At 56.9% G+C, this 14,408-nt stretch overlaps 6 protein-coding genes across 6 annotated transcripts; 2 read left to right on the forward strand and 4 right to left on the reverse strand.

Moving 5' to 3' along the window:
- Positions 1–92: 92 nt before the first annotated feature.
- K437DRAFT_180767 (uncharacterized protein) lies at positions 93–894 on the reverse strand. The gene has a single exon (XM_013386136.1). It carries the CDS (start codon positions 796–798, stop codon positions 310–312), a length of 489 nt encoding a protein of 162 aa, XP_013241590.1. The 5' UTR covers positions 799–894; the 3' UTR covers positions 93–309.
- Positions 895–1,350: 456 nt separating this feature from the next.
- Positions 1,351–3,167, forward strand: K437DRAFT_180769 (GBA3_USTMA guanine nucleotide-binding protein alpha-3 subunit). The gene is made up of 6 exons (XM_013386137.1): positions 1,351–1,608; positions 1,696–2,041; positions 2,156–2,463; positions 2,580–2,745; positions 2,816–2,896; positions 3,007–3,167. Exons 1-6 carry the CDS (start codon positions 1,488–1,490, stop codon positions 3,047–3,049), a joined length of 1,065 nt encoding a protein of 354 aa, XP_013241591.1. The 5' UTR covers positions 1,351–1,487; the 3' UTR covers positions 3,050–3,167.
- Positions 3,168–3,443: 276 nt separating this feature from the next.
- Positions 3,444–7,338, reverse strand: K437DRAFT_238554 (ARM repeat-containing protein). Its single transcript, XM_013386138.1, has 6 exons — positions 6,731–7,338; positions 6,316–6,648; positions 4,565–6,235; positions 4,026–4,494; positions 3,866–3,948; positions 3,444–3,778 (listed from the first exon to the last, which is right to left on the reverse strand). Exons 1-6 carry the CDS (start codon positions 6,842–6,844, stop codon positions 3,674–3,676), a joined length of 2,775 nt encoding a protein of 924 aa, XP_013241592.1. The 5' UTR covers positions 6,845–7,338; the 3' UTR covers positions 3,444–3,673.
- Positions 7,339–8,432: 1,094 nt separating this feature from the next.
- On the reverse strand, positions 8,433–9,262 carry K437DRAFT_269821 (uncharacterized protein; the record flags this gene model as incomplete). The annotated part of the gene is made up of 3 exons (XM_013386139.1): positions 8,433–8,450; positions 8,522–8,981; positions 9,069–9,262. The coding sequence occupies 3 exons, from the start codon at positions 9,260–9,262 to the stop codon at positions 8,433–8,435; spliced, it is 672 nt and encodes a 223-aa protein (XP_013241593.1).
- Positions 9,263–10,163: 901 nt separating this feature from the next.
- On the forward strand, positions 10,164–11,241 carry K437DRAFT_258437 (DUF1000-domain-containing protein). Its single transcript, XM_013386140.1, has 2 exons — positions 10,164–10,410; positions 10,484–11,241. Exons 1-2 carry the CDS (start codon positions 10,258–10,260, stop codon positions 11,024–11,026), a joined length of 696 nt encoding a protein of 231 aa, XP_013241594.1. The 5' UTR covers positions 10,164–10,257; the 3' UTR covers positions 11,027–11,241.
- K437DRAFT_238560 (putative CRN1) lies at positions 11,140–13,310 on the reverse strand (the record flags this gene model as incomplete). Its single annotated transcript, XM_013386141.1, has 6 exons — positions 11,140–11,243; positions 11,323–11,565; positions 11,698–12,989; positions 13,068–13,079; positions 13,158–13,209; positions 13,279–13,310. 6 exons carry the CDS (start codon positions 13,308–13,310, stop codon positions 11,198–11,200), a joined length of 1,677 nt encoding a protein of 558 aa, XP_013241595.1. The 3' UTR covers positions 11,140–11,197.
- Positions 13,311–14,408: the final 1,098 nt, after the last annotated feature.

The raw sequence follows: 14,408 nt of genomic DNA on the forward strand, positions 1-14,408 counted from the left end.
GCGATACATATCTGGCTCTCTCTCTCTCTTGATATGTATATATAGGCATGCATGGCCCCAGCACAGTGTAACAGGAGAGGCAGAGGAGCGCAGGCAAAGCAAAGCTACGCAAGTGACTGACTGACCGACTACACTCAAAGAAAACCAAGCTGAGAACGACAACACGCCCCCCATTCGTATTACTACTGGTGGTAGGAGTAGAACTACTACTACCACTCTCACCACCAGCCTGGCTTGCCCATCGCATCACACAGCCCAGCTGAAAGGCCCCAGAGGAAGCAAGCCAAGTGTCGTGCGCTCCCCCGGCTTCTACCTTGCTACCAAGTGAGCAGCCCCCCGCCCCACCCCGAGCGACGCCCGAGCGACGCGAGGCGAGGGGGAAGCGACGCCGCAGGTGATCGACACGCGTACCCAGACAAATAGGGTCGTGCCGTCAGCGCCAGCATCTCCGCTTGCTACCCATCCCATCAGAAACACACCCGATTGCCAGCGACAGGATAGCAGAGGACATGCACCTTGTCGTTGTCTCATAAAGAGCAGCACAAGACGTCTGGCTGGCCTCCTCTCGCGGCGGTCAATACCATAGGCGACGCTTTTCCAGACAGCCCAGTAAGCGAGTGCCAGGTCGAGGTTGTACACTACGTGCAGCGACGGCGTTTGGCCCCAGTGAGCGCTGTTGGTACAGAGGTCGGCAAAGAGCAAAGCTGCGCAAAACAGGCTGCTTGCTGCTCGCCTGTGTACGCAACGGACTCTTGCGCTGGCCGCACCATCACTCCAGGACCCTGCATAGCATTGCATCAGCTACGCGTAGCAAAGTACAGACAGCAGTGCAGCTGTAACCCCTTGTCAAACCCCGTGCCCGCCTTATTTTCAACACACTTGCGTGCACTGTGCTGAATCGGAGGCAAGCTGGCGGCGGTCTCATGCGGAGCCATCCAACTGCACACCGCTGCGCTGCGCTACAGACAAGAAGACTTCGCTCACACCACCTCACTCAGCACCAAACACCACGTGCAACACCCTCATCAGCGACGCTGAAGGCACCGCCCGGCATTGCGACTGCAGCGCCCGTATCCACACCCGCATCGTCAGCTGCAGCTGCAGCTGCAGCGGCACGGCCAGCAGGCGCGCGCCCCAGTGCCATCTGCCGGACCAGGCTGGACGCAGAGCGCACTGCTCCACAACGGCCTCAGCGTGCCCCCTCCTCGTCATTCCTCGGCCCGCTCGAGGGCGGGCAGCGTGCACCCACGACACACACGCACACACAGCCCGGGTTAGGTGCCTGGCTAGCTGAGTCACTCGGGCTCGTTGTCTTGCAAGGGACAATAGAGGCACACACGCACAGACGTGCGGAGATACCCTCTTGGAGCGCACCGGCTCCCGCTGGCTAGAGGCTGCTGGTGGGTGCAGCAGGCGTTGAGAACAGAAGTCGAGCGTCAGGGGGCGGAGAGGAGGCAAACACTGCTCCTTTTAACCCTACACCCAAGATGGGGAATTGTTTCAGCGCGAACGAAGAAAAGGAGGCGAAGGAGCGGAGCTATGCGATCGATAAACAGATTGAGGAGGACAGCAGGAAGCTGAAGCGGGAATGCAAGATTCTACTGTTAGGTGTGTTCCCATGGCCCTGCACCGTCAATCCTTGGAGTGATACGACGCTGACCCATGTCCCCTTCCCGCCTGACTTGTGCTCGAAAGGCTCGGGTGAGTCGGGCAAATCAACAATCGTCAAGCAGATGAAGATCATCCACCAGAATGGCTACACGCCCGACGAGCTGCTCATGTACCGCTTGACGGTGATCAAGAACCTGGTCGACAGCGCACAGGCACTCGTGCTTGCCCTGCGCAAGTTCACACTGGAGCCCGAGCGCCCCGAGAACCGCGAGGCGGCAGATAAGATCCTGCAGTACCGCGTCGACGCGGACCCGAGCACAACGCTTGAGCCGCACATGGGCGAGTCCATCACCGAGCTCTGGAGCGACCCCATCATCCGCCAGGTGCTGGAAAAAAGCAACGAATTTTACCTGATGGACAGTGCACCGTAGTGAGTCGGATGCCCATAGCCGCGTGTTCTTCTTTTATTGCGCTGCGGCCGCCATCCCTCTTCTGATGCGCCAGAGCCCCCCACCTTTTCCCCTCACCGCTCGACTCGATGCAGCTTCTTCGAGAGCGCGCCGCGAATAGCGATGCCGGCGTACATACCCAACGAAGCCGATGTGCTGCGCGCGCGATCCAAGACGACGGGAATCAGTGAGACGCGCTTCTCCATGGGCCAGCTGTCCATCCACCTGTTCGACGTTGGCGGGCAGCGCTCCGAGCGCAAAAAGTGGATCCACTGCTTCGAGGCGGTCACCAGCATCATCTTCTGCGTCGCTCTCAGCGAGTACGACCAGGTGCTGCTCGAAGAGAGCACACAGAATCGCATGGCGGAGAGCCTCGTACTGTTCGAGAGCGTCGTTAATAGCCGTGAGTCCCATCCTGCAGTTCGCCAGAGACCTTGAAGCTTGGAACTCGTCTGCACTGATACTAACTATCCTTTGCTCCCCTCCTCTGCCTCCATTGCGAACAAACGTGATTCGCAGGATGGTTTGCGCGGACGTCTGTCATCCTCTTCTTGAACAAGATCGACATCTTCAAGGTCAAGATCCCCAAACAGCCGCTATCGCAATATTTTCCCGAGTACAGCGGCGGTCCGGATGTGCACAAGGCGGCCAAGTACATTTTATGGCGATTCACACAGACGAACCGGTGCGTTTCGTGCCGCATGAGCGCGTCTTCAGCGGGCCGTCGACTGATCGTCGAGCACTGCCCCCCACAGAGCCCGATTAAGTATCTTTCCGCATCTGACACAAGCAACAGACACGAACAACATTCGGCTAGTCTTCGCAGCTGTAAAAGAGTAAGTGTCCGCTTGCACCCAAGTGGGGTTCAGATGCCCCCTTCGTCTACCTTGTCCTTCATCTGTGCGTCCAACTGATTGACCCCGTCCGCCTGCCCTCCCGCCAACAGAACCATCTTGCAAAATGCGCTACGGGAATCAGGGATTTTATAGCAGGCCCACTCCCAACCTATCACCCACCATCGGAACAACGCTCCCACCCATCCTTGCTGGCTCTCTCTGCACATCTCTTGCTCCACGGCAAAAATTCGCCGTAATCATCTGTGCAATGGGGAGGGGGGTCGTTTTGCTCGCCTCACCTCCGATCTACGCCCGCTCGGGCGACTGCTGCGCAAGCGCCGACACGTTGCGCTCGGGGGAAGAGCTCGAGGCGTGGCCACACATTTCGTCACGGGGACAGCGCCAGGTCCCTTCTCGTACCCTCATTCATATGTGTTCTTATAGATTCACATGAAACACGTGCCCTTGTTCTTTGCTCTGCACCTTGCCATCCTGCTCCGCACATCCTTCCAGCTGGATGCCACGCGCGACGAAGAGAAGATGTTTTGATGAGGATATAATGCTTTGTCTGTTCTACAGATGTGTGTGCGGGTGGTTGCTGCTTCTGAGGGTGGGCCCAATCCGGTCCCCTTGTGCTGCTTGTACATGAAAGGTGCAATCGGCCCCAGACGTGCCTGACATAGTTTGCTTGTACCCGAGGGAGGTGGGGCAGGGAGAGAAGCGAGAGCAAGGACTTGTTGCATGCAAAGGAGGATCCGCAGTTGTTGAAATCGCGCATTAGAGGCCGTACCGACTCTGCAGCCGCTGAACGATCAGTGGTGGGAAGTGCTTTTTTTGCTCTTCCCATTGCGCTCCGCTCATATCTTTGAACCCGGTTAGGATCTGCGCGCGTTAGGGTGGCATGGTCAGCGTGCGTCCAGACAGCAAAAAAGCACACGTACGTCCGCTACTGGTTCGACAAGTACTCACGCTGATGAACATATTATTGAGCTCCGCGCTCGGAGTAGTCCAGCGCACGACCGCCATGCAAAAGTAGACAAATGACTTGGCCACTGTGAGGAACAGGAAAATATGCAACATTGAGCCTCAAGGAAACTTGATGGAACGGATAAAATGTCGTGTGACTCACCTCCATTGGGGTTGACTTTAATCATCTGGCAGAGACCCCTGAAAGCGCTGTCCTTCTCCTCGTTGTCCTTAATGTCCCACAGCGCCTGGCACCAGCGCTCTATGAAAATTTCAAGGTGCGGCGCGACGAGCTCCGGGCAAACGAGCCCCAATCGCCCAATTGTGACCGCCGCATTTTCCGTCAGGCTTTTGACGCTCTTTGGGTTGAGCAGCACGGGGACCAGCCGCTCCATCAACGGAGGCACCCACTGGTGCAGCTCTGGATCCGAGCCGTACTGCAGCGCAATCTCACCAGTGGCCCAGGCTGCATTGTTGCATACGCTCACGTTTTCCGGTTGGGGTTGATCCTCGATTTGAGAGACCAGCTCAGGCATGATCTGCGGCAACGATGGTCGCAAGAGATCGAATGCAGAGATGGCCAAATCACCGAGGAGCGCATACGCTGACTGCCGAATCGAGGATTCCGGGGTCTGGCAAATAAGCATGAGAGCTGTTAGCAAGCGAAGGAAATACCACAAAGAGGGGGAAGCCGCAACGTACCTGTACACACAAGCTGAGCAGCGGTAGGATGGAAGGCTGCGTGGAGCCGACCAGTTCCCTCGCTAAGCCCTGCAAGCCCTGCGTTAAGCCGCTGAGCAAATCGAGCGCGACGATGACGAATGTCTTGCCGTCGTCGTATTCATCGGCGGTGCCCGCCTGATAGCGCTTGATGACCTCGTCGACGATGAGTACGCAGCGCTGGAAGACGGGTTGCGCGAACGGCGCAAAACCTTCACCGACTGCGATCGTGACAGACGAGAGGCACTCGAGCAGTGGGATGAGGTCCGCGTCCTCGTTGGAAAGCGCCTGCCATTTCTGGATGAGCGGCGGCAGAAGGATGTTGATGTATTCCGGCCGATTGAGCGCGGCACCCACCGAGTCTGCGAGCGTGCCGATGGCGTCGTAGAGGATAAGCAGGTTCTTCCGTTGGTACTTCTGGAACGCCGTCACCAACCCGGTCAGCACAGGCCCAAGATACGGCGCGATGATTGGGCCTGCTTCCTCTTCGAGCGTCGCAAAAGCACTGCAGCCTGCTTCCTGCACGCGTTTGTTCCCGTCGAGCACCATGCGCAGTAGGCCCTCCATTAGTGGGATAAAGTATGTGTTGAGGTGCTGCTCGGACGTGTCGGCGATGCACCAGCGGCAGTAGCGTCCCAATGTCCAACAGGCGATGGAGCGCACAAGCGGCTTGGAGTCGTTGAGCGAGTTGATCAGGAATGGGATCAGCGTCGGTAGGTGCGGCTCAACGCCGCCGATGCAGCCCTCGGCAATGGCACCGAGCGCGAGGATGCCGACTTCGCGCTCCATCCACTCTTGGCTGAAGATACGGTCCTTGAGATGCGGAAAGAGCGTCTCGAGCATCGCATCGTTGAACTTAAGCGCCAACACGTCCAGCGCCGCCGCAGAACACTTGCGCAAATTCCACTCGCCGACACTTTCGTCGTCCTCCTCATCGTCGTCATCATCATAGTCTTCCTCCTCCGCGTCGAACTCCGCGTCGATGACCGCTCGCGACTTGCTCGTTCCTTGGCCATCTATCGGCTGCCCATTTTCATCCAGCCGCTCGTTCCGGTGATCTGCACCGCCATAATGCCGCGGCCGGATATCCTCTGGCCGATCGGGCACATCTGCATCGTCCTCATCGCCGCCCATGATCATCAGGTCCTCCTCACTGTAAACCATGCACTTGAGCAGCACGGGCAGAATCTGGCCGAGGTACGGCGCGAGCTGGACAAAGATCGCGTCGTCTTCTGCAAACTCGAGCCAGAACTCGCACGCTTCCAGTGCCGTGTCCTCGTCCTTGTCCTGTGTAGAATAGATCATGTAGTCGACGACGGCGCGCAGCTCGGGTATCAGCTTATCGGGCCGCGCGCCGAGGATGCATACGAACGCCTGGCACACGAACCGCCGGACGTTCGCCTCTGGATCGCTGGCGAGGCGGAAGAGGGCTTGGATGTATGAATCGATATGCTGCAAGAGCGTGGGAGAGGCAATGTCTGTCATGCGATTTAACGAATTAAGCGCATGCGCTCGTATCCGCTTCTCGTGGTATTCCGCTGCCTGGATCCATCCAGGGATCAATCCCTCGATCGGCCGCATACCGTTGATCGTGCATGTCTCTAACAATTGCGGCATGTCTTCTGAGAGCTTTGCAAAGACATTGAATGCACCCTGCGTGTACCCGAGCGACAGCAAGCCGGGTCAGCTCGTTCCTACGATTAGAGTGACCCTTTCGCCGCTAGTAAGCTCACCTCCATGGTGCTTGGATCTTGCGAGTTCATCATGTTGATGAGCTCCATCACACCTTGCGGCCACCCTTCGAGCCCTTCGGCGTTGAGCAAAGCGACAACGACCAGACCGGCTGTCCGCCGGAGAATCTCATCGGACGAGCGGAGGACGGGGAAGATGACGCTCTTGATGTATTCGATGCTCTGTGTTGGGATGGAGTTGTGCTGCTCGTTAATCTCATTCTTGACGATGATACCCGCTATGGGACTTGCGGAGAACTCGTTTGGCGAGAAATGTGTGAAGATGTAGGTGAGGTAGCTGGTGTAGTCTGGTAATTTGCTCATGTGGTTTAACCGCTACAACGAACCAATCGGCAGCATACAAGTGTGAGCATGCTACCAGAAGAAGCGACTTTCGGAGAGCTAGAGCTCCACTTACATCTGTTACACCGAGTTGAACTTCGCGGGACGTGTTGGACGTGTCCTCCAGCATGCTGATGCATTGCTGGAGGATCCCTTGGTCCGGCTGCCACTGCGCTACTGCCGCTGCCATCGTGCCGGCCTTACTCTACCGCGCTGCTCGAAAGAGACCGTACTTGCTTCCAAGGCGGGAAGAGTTTCTCAGAATCAAAACGGAGCGAGCTTGCTCTAGCGTCCGCCTTGTGCTTGTCCTGCGTCTTCTAGCGACAGGTCGTCGTGCTGTCGAATGAGACCGAAGTCAACCCGTGAGTCAACCAGGTGGATTCGACTGTATGTGGCGGGAGAAGCGCTTTGCGAAACAAGTGCTCTCAAATGTTGAGAGGAACTTCGTTGCTACAGATGTCGTTTGCAGGAGGGCGTCTTGGCTGCCGGACGGGCGCGCGCCCGCAGGACAACTTCCAAACAAGCTCAAGGCGGGTACAACAAAGCACGCACCCCACCTCGCAAGCGCTGCTTCCTACCGAAAGCACTGGCTGCGTTGGCGTTCAACTTGCTCGAGGAAAATGAAGGAGCCAACAGCACTCTTCTGACGGCTCTCTATCCAGAGCCATCCGATGGATACCACGCTCCATTCGATATTGTAGGCATACAACAACTTCCATCGCAATTGCTTTCTTGGACGCTCCCTATACTTCTTCTTGACGTTCACTGGGGATGAAGTTCTTTCTTTTTGTCATCGTTTTCCAGCTCAGCGGAGCAGTCAGCAGCGTGAGTTGCATTCGTTCATTCATTCTTTTTTCACAAGTTGTGCGCCTCTCTCTCGCCTAAGGCATGCGTTCCGTATTCCGTGCCCCTCAGCGGACGCAAGAGTGGTCGGCGAGACAGGATTTACAAGTGAAATCAGAGCTCCATTCAAATTCTCCTAAACATCACGTGTTTTCTAATCGTCAAGTGTTGTATACAGATAGGCGTATTCGGGTAGAGGACTTCGCTCATCCCTGACGTCAAGACAAACTCTATAAACCATGCCACCCCACAAGTACTGTGGAGGAAGGCCAAGGAAGGGTGTTCCACCATATCACGCCAAAGAAACGCCTCGCAGGCGGTGTATATGCTGGCGTCGACAGTATCGCCAGAGGTGCGCATACCGTTCTGAGCACGTCTCTGCAGCAATCTGAAGGGGCTTTTGGGTGACAGGTGCAAAGTTCAACCCAAATTGTTGTGATTGTGATGCTTTGGGGTTTAGGAAGTATGTCAACTCTAGCAGAAATACAATGTATTTGGCGTAAAGTATGTGTTAGCAGAGTCTGCAATAATGATATGATTATTCACTGTACGAATAGGCGCCGCAGTTGGACGCGCCCTGTGCGCCTGCGAAATGCGTTTGTGGACTTGGGCTCATTTGCGCCTCCCTTTGTTCGAAGCGAGCCTCGCTTGCATGTCCGCGTATGTATCGCAAACTGATTCAAGCATTAGAGCAGTGCTCAGTCCAGCCTGCCTTGCAGATCCCCTCTCCTTTTTACGTCACCCGACATTGGCCGCCCCGCAGAGTCCTCCGGCAAACGTACCTTGCTGCTTCCGCCGCCGCCGCTGCTGCTGCTGGCTTCTTCACCCGATAAGGCTTCCATGAGTTCTGGTCTCACTTCGCCGCCGTTATTCATAGTGGCACGTGTTGGCGGCGATAGCCGCGCTTGATCCCCCCAAATTCTTTCTCTGCCTTCCTACTGCGTGACTCGCATCTGTGAAAGGGCGGCAGCATCGGTGGGGAGGCGCCAGTGGTATCTATCGCGCGGGGTGTGTTTTCTTGTACGATGCTGAAGGATGGCTCCTGCATGACGACCATTTCTTGCAGATTGCCTCTTGCGGCCGAAACGCTGGCCGGTATAATGTCTGGCTTGCGTAAACAGTTCGGCGCGCTGCTGTCGCCGCCGGCAAGCAGACCAGTGTACTGTCTGACCATCTTTGCGCGTTCATTGATCGCCGCGACATTGGACGTTAAAATGGTCGTGGTCAGCTGTGGCCAGGCCTGCGGTTGCGGCTGTGCCTGCGCGAGAGGCTGTGGGACACACGATACCGAAGATGAGGCTGCTAGCATGGGTGTTCCTGCCTCTGGCAAGGCCACGCCGAGTGGGCGTGGAACATGCATGCGCACGCTATCCATCAGGCGCATGACGATGATAATGCCTTCTTGAATGGCCCAGCCAGCTGTAGCGTAGCCTCCACTCTTGACAGATGGCGAGAACCCGTGTGCATTGCAGAATTTGAGGATGCTGTATGCGTTCATGAGAATGCTTTGCCGTCAGTCGCCATATGACTAAAGCCACGAAATCTAACTGATTTGTAGTATTTACACGCACGCGACGACATCTTCCGTGTTCACCGGCAAGTCTAAGAGCCACGCATTCAGCGCCACGGCCGCATTGAACAGCCCAGACCGTGGATCAAAGTCCCCCTCATCCCTCCGAAGCACACTCCTCTTGACAAGCTGAGCCAGCTCGCCACTTACGGCGACGAACTTCGCCAGGCGGGTTGTTAGCTCTGCTTCCGACATGTCTTCCTCTCGCCGACGCTGGTTCGTTGTGATCAGCAAATTGTCCGCGCTTGCGAGTGTCACGTTGGGGCTCGCAGGCGGATTGTGGCTGGATATGCTGAAGCTAGGCACCGGCGAGACGCAAGCGGCGGCGGGCGGTGATGGCGCTGACAATGCTGCTCCCGGTGCTAGTCGGCACAATCAATGCACCGGGCACGGAGCGAGACAACATTGGGGCCTGTGGCGGGCTCATCTTTTCCAGATGGCCCTCCTGAATGCGCTTCATGCCATGTCCAGGTTATGAGCGCAACCAGTGGCGATCCCTTGCATGGAAACTATACTTTCGCCGGCCCTAAAGCTCGAGATGTATGTACCACTTGCGCGACTCTGACGCTTGGCGTGCTGGCGAATGATAGATTGTGCTCTCCCTTGGAAAACAAGATGTCTTCCTCCAGCTGCTAGCCTTTAGGGGCAATTTGCGAAGTTGCGATGCAATTGAGTATACTGGCCTCCGGAAGAGTTTAGACAGTGCGGTACCAGAGTGGCCACGAGGAGGCTGGACAGCAGCGCCATGCCGCCAAGCTCCGCCTTCACCTCTCCCACCAGCCTGGGCTAAAAGGCTCAAGGCGTCATCTGATGCGCACAGACCTGGCCAGGCTGGTCAGTCCGTCAGACCGATCGCCTTCGTCGGAATGAGGAGTGACAAGAGGATCTGTTGGACATTGGGGATGGACCAGGAATGGTAGACTGCAGAGGCAAGCGTTCCGCCAAAGTATCGATCGCGACTCAGCACTGCGCCAGTCTGCACGGGCCACACGCGTTGATTCTCCGCGCTCACGAGTCGCGACCCGCTCCTTCCAGCTATATACTAACCCCCGTTCTTGCAGCCTGATTACAAGGTGGATTCGTTCTATCCTTAAAAGTACCGACAACCACTCGACATTGCAGCGGTACAGCTGGCCAGTGTATGTGATCAGATCGTTTCTGCCTGTACGACGAGCGCTGGCGTGGCGGCAATGGTAAGGTGCGGTGACGAGCATCATGGCCATGGCCACTGCCATGGGCACTCGCATGACGACGACGACCACCTCAAGACTGAGGGCGAGCAGGACTATCTGTACGGCGTCGTCGACAGGGACGCAGTTCTAGTCCTCAATGAGCATGAACCAGTGGGTGCTAGATCCGGCGGTGGAGCTCTAATTTTAATGCGCACAACTGATTCAAAGTCCCCACGCATTGCAGAACGCAGGCAAGCGCATCATCAAGCCTTGGGCGGAGCGCAACACGCTCGAAACCTATGTGGAATCGAGCGTGGACGACTCACTGCTGATCCGCATCCCTTTCGCCTCCTCTTCGTCGGTCAAGCTACGCACACTGCTGCTCAACGCGGGTCCGGGCGAGCAGACGCCGGACACGGTGCACATCTTCACCAACAGCACGCCGCCAATCGACTTTGCTGACGCTGCCGACCGCGCGGCGCTGCCGCCCAAGTCGCCTCAGGCGCCTGCGCAGACATTATCCAACGTCGCTGCGACAAATGCGACGCAAGTCGTCGAGTACCCCCTGCGCGTCGCCAAGTTCAGCCGCGTGCGCGACGTGACTCTCTACATTCCCGCCAGCCAGGGAGCAGAGACGACGCGCGTCTACTTTGCCGGGTTCAAGGGCGAATGGGAGAAGAGCTCTCGAGAAGCGCCGGTAGGAATCATCTACGAGAGCGCACCGCAGCTGAAGGATCATGTCAAGGTCGCAGGCACCGCAGCTGGGTCCAATAACCTTGGTTCATAGCCATAGTTCCGCGACCGGGATCGGGTAAGGGATACACCAGCGGAGGAAAGACGCAACCGCCAAAGGCTATATCCAAGTCGTCCACGCACGCTTGTATAGTTCAGCCTAATACTTTCTCTCTTTAGCACCATGTAGCAAATATCTTTACTGATCTGCAGAGTGATGATTTGATCATTGCACAAGCGCATCGCGCAGCTTTTGCTGCTTCGTCTTCAACCTGAGGAGCGACGACAGCATCAAAAGGAAAGTTCGAGCTTCAGCGCACATTAATCCCAAAGGTACCACATACGACTAACTTTTCGTTTTCGAGTTCTAGCTCCCTCATCGTAGTGTCCTTTTGCGCCAGTTGAATCTTGAGCTTCTCCACCAGCGCTTCGAGCTCCTTCACCTGTGCATGCATACAAGACAGATCAGAATCAAGCGCAGACTCTTCATGTACTATGCAACGAGCGCCTCGCACCTTGGAGTCAGAAGCACCGTCGTTGCTAGCCGCCGCAGGCTCGGAGACGACTGGAGCGGGAGCATGGACAGGAGCAGCACTTAAGCTGCTGCTTCCCTTGAGGAAAGACAGGGTGCTGCCTGCACCGGCTGATGCGATAGATGCACCGGGCAGCGGGCTGTCATCCGCGGGCGTGGCAGAAAGCTGCCTAATCGGTGTAGCTAGTGCAGACTTAGGAGTTTCAGCGGCGGGGGATGCAGCTGGTGCGGCGCCAGCAGCAGGTGCTGGCAAAGGTGAAGGTGAAGGAGAGAACGAGGACTTGGGCACGGCAGCAGGGACAGGGGCAGGGGCAGAGGCAGCGCCGTTCTGCTTCGGTGGCTCAGCCGGCTTGCCCAGGACCCCGCTCTTGTCGTCGAGGTTGATCAAATTGGGCATGGACGTCTTGCCCGCGAAAAATTCCGCAGCGCTCAGCGCAGGCACGTCCGATGGAGCAGGCGGGAAGATGTCCGACTGGAAGGAGTCGGCGCGACGGGGCACGAGGAACGAGATCGGCTGCACCATGTTTCCCGTCACCTTCATCGCGCGTGCGATCTCGTTCTCGTCCGTGTTAAGCGAGCGGCGCGGGATGAACGTCAGGCCACGCTGCGGCTCGGTGCTCTTGTACTCGGTCAGGTAATGCAACTCATCCGACTCGTACTCATAGTAGCGGATGTTGCCATCACCCTTGCCGGCGAGGAAGCAAATGTTGTTGTCGGACCAGAACGGCATGATAATCCCGCTGCTTGAGTCCAGCGTAATCGACTTCAGCGGTTTAGACAGGTTCGTTGAGTCCCACAGGAAGAGTTGTCTATCGCTCATCTTACTGAAGCCGGTCGTAATGATGCGGTCCAGGCTGCCGCACCAGACAACGCGCGCGCCCTTGATCCCGCCGTGGCTCTCTGCGACCTGTACGGGATCGCCACCTTTCCTGGTGTCAAATGTGCGCAGCTTCCTGTCGCGACTGGTCGCAACGAGAGTGGATCCTGTCCAGTCAAAGTCAAATGACTGCATCGCATCTGTGAAGCCCTTCAATTCTACCTTGGCGACGCCTGCCTCAATGTCGTAGAGACGCACAATATGGTCACCAGATGCGGCGGCCATAACATTGTTGGCCGTCGGATGGAACAGCACCTGCCCGACCTTTCTCCCCGAGCCGCCAGCGATCTTTGCGACCGGATGCATGTCTTTGACCCCGCCTGCCTTTTCCTTCTCCTTCTCGCTCATGTCCAGCACGTCGAAGAGGGTGTCGTCAACCTTCCACACACCAATCGTGCCGTCGTCGCTGGCACTGGCGAGCATCTGGTCATTGAACGGCGAGAAAGCGGTGTCGAGCACGGGAGCAGAATGACCGCGACATAGCGGATAGATATCAGGCAACTTGCCGTAGTTCGCCGTTGGAATGACCGCGAATGCTCCACCCCCTGAAGCTTGCCAGTTCACCGAGACGTAGCGTCCATTCGCTGCGACGAGATTCGTATCCCAGGCCTGCAGGTTTCAATTTCATGACCCGTTCGTTTAGTTTACGGATCATTGTGCAACAAACGAAAAAAGAGATTTCCTCACATTATTTGAAACCTGTTCGTTGCAAAGTAGCAGCTAAATTCAGTGCTCGCGCGCGAAGGAGGTTCGAAGAGCCCAATGACGCGAACGCACCTTGACATTGTCATAGCACCCTTCCTTCTTGGCTGGATTACCGTATACATGACTGCACACAGGGACGTCGCAGATGAGATCAGGATGCTATTTGCCTAGCTTCCATCCACGCTCAGCTCACCGATATTTGGACGGGCGAACGAAGCGACTCATGTTGGACAATCGACGGGGCGGGTAGGGCAAGTACCCTGCAACGAGGATGTGCGCTGTGGGGTCAACTGGACTGCGGCACCACCAGCTGGCAGGTACAGGAATATCTGGAGCCGATGCCAAGCCCTCAGTCCGAGAGCTTTGATTTCAAAAAGTTGCAAAGCATGTACTTGTGCATCCAATCTCTCACGGAGATCATCGCTCTGAGCTGCTCCTAGTGATGCTGGTGCTGGCCGGTGGGTTGTCATGTGTGGCGCGCGGGGTTTGCGCTCTGGCACACTGTGTGCGCACCCATATCCCGAGTCCCGAAGAATCACGGTTCTCGCCCTTTTACATGCCTGGCAATCGAGTCCAGTCGTTGCCAGCACCAACAACAGTCGTCTTCATCGCCAGGAGGAAGTCCTTCGATGGATGGCGTTGACGGCGGTGGAGTGCTGCCCACTTGTGGACGAGCCGCCGCCGTCATAGAACGAGGACAAAGGCCTCATTGGTTGAGTGGAGGAGGAAGGGCTGCTCGCACCGCATGACGACGATGATGAGATCGAAGCGCAGGGCGACAAGGAAGCGGGACCGGCGTCTGAAATGTGAAATCTCGTACGCAAGCGCGCAGGAGATCCTGCACGAGCTGTGCACGGAAGGAATCACTCAAACAGCGGAAGACAGGACAAAACCTGCCCGCCTGTGAGGATCTTGAGGCTCTCGGACCTCGCCAGCAAGCTTGCACATCTAGTGGAGGGCCAAACTTCACGAGGCATTATCCGCTTCCTCGCGATGTAGTAGGCGAGATTGCGCTGGAGGTCCTTAGCATGGGGGCATCGAGAGCGGCAACATACGTTGGCGCACGCACATCTCCCATCGCCATTGAACTAGGGCGTGGGACCTTCGAAAGATCGCGCGAAACTTGGATCGCTGCAGCGTTCATCTCGGTCTGCACAGGACCAGGCAGTGTCCATGGATCAGGTCAATTCGCCATTTCAGACTTATGCTGGGATGGGTCGGTCGAAATTATCACTTGATGGCGACGCCTAGCGGCAGGGATATGCGCGAAGGTGTGACCATGATCATGAAACCCCATAGCTCCCGCGCCTATCCTCACCTTGG

This window comes from Tilletiaria anomala (genome assembly GCF_000711695.1).
Source record: "Tilletiaria anomala UBC 951 chromosome Unknown K437scaffold_84, whole genome shotgun sequence".
In the NCBI taxonomy this organism is placed as follows: domain Eukaryota; kingdom Fungi; phylum Basidiomycota; class Exobasidiomycetes; order Georgefischeriales; family Tilletiariaceae; genus Tilletiaria; species Tilletiaria anomala.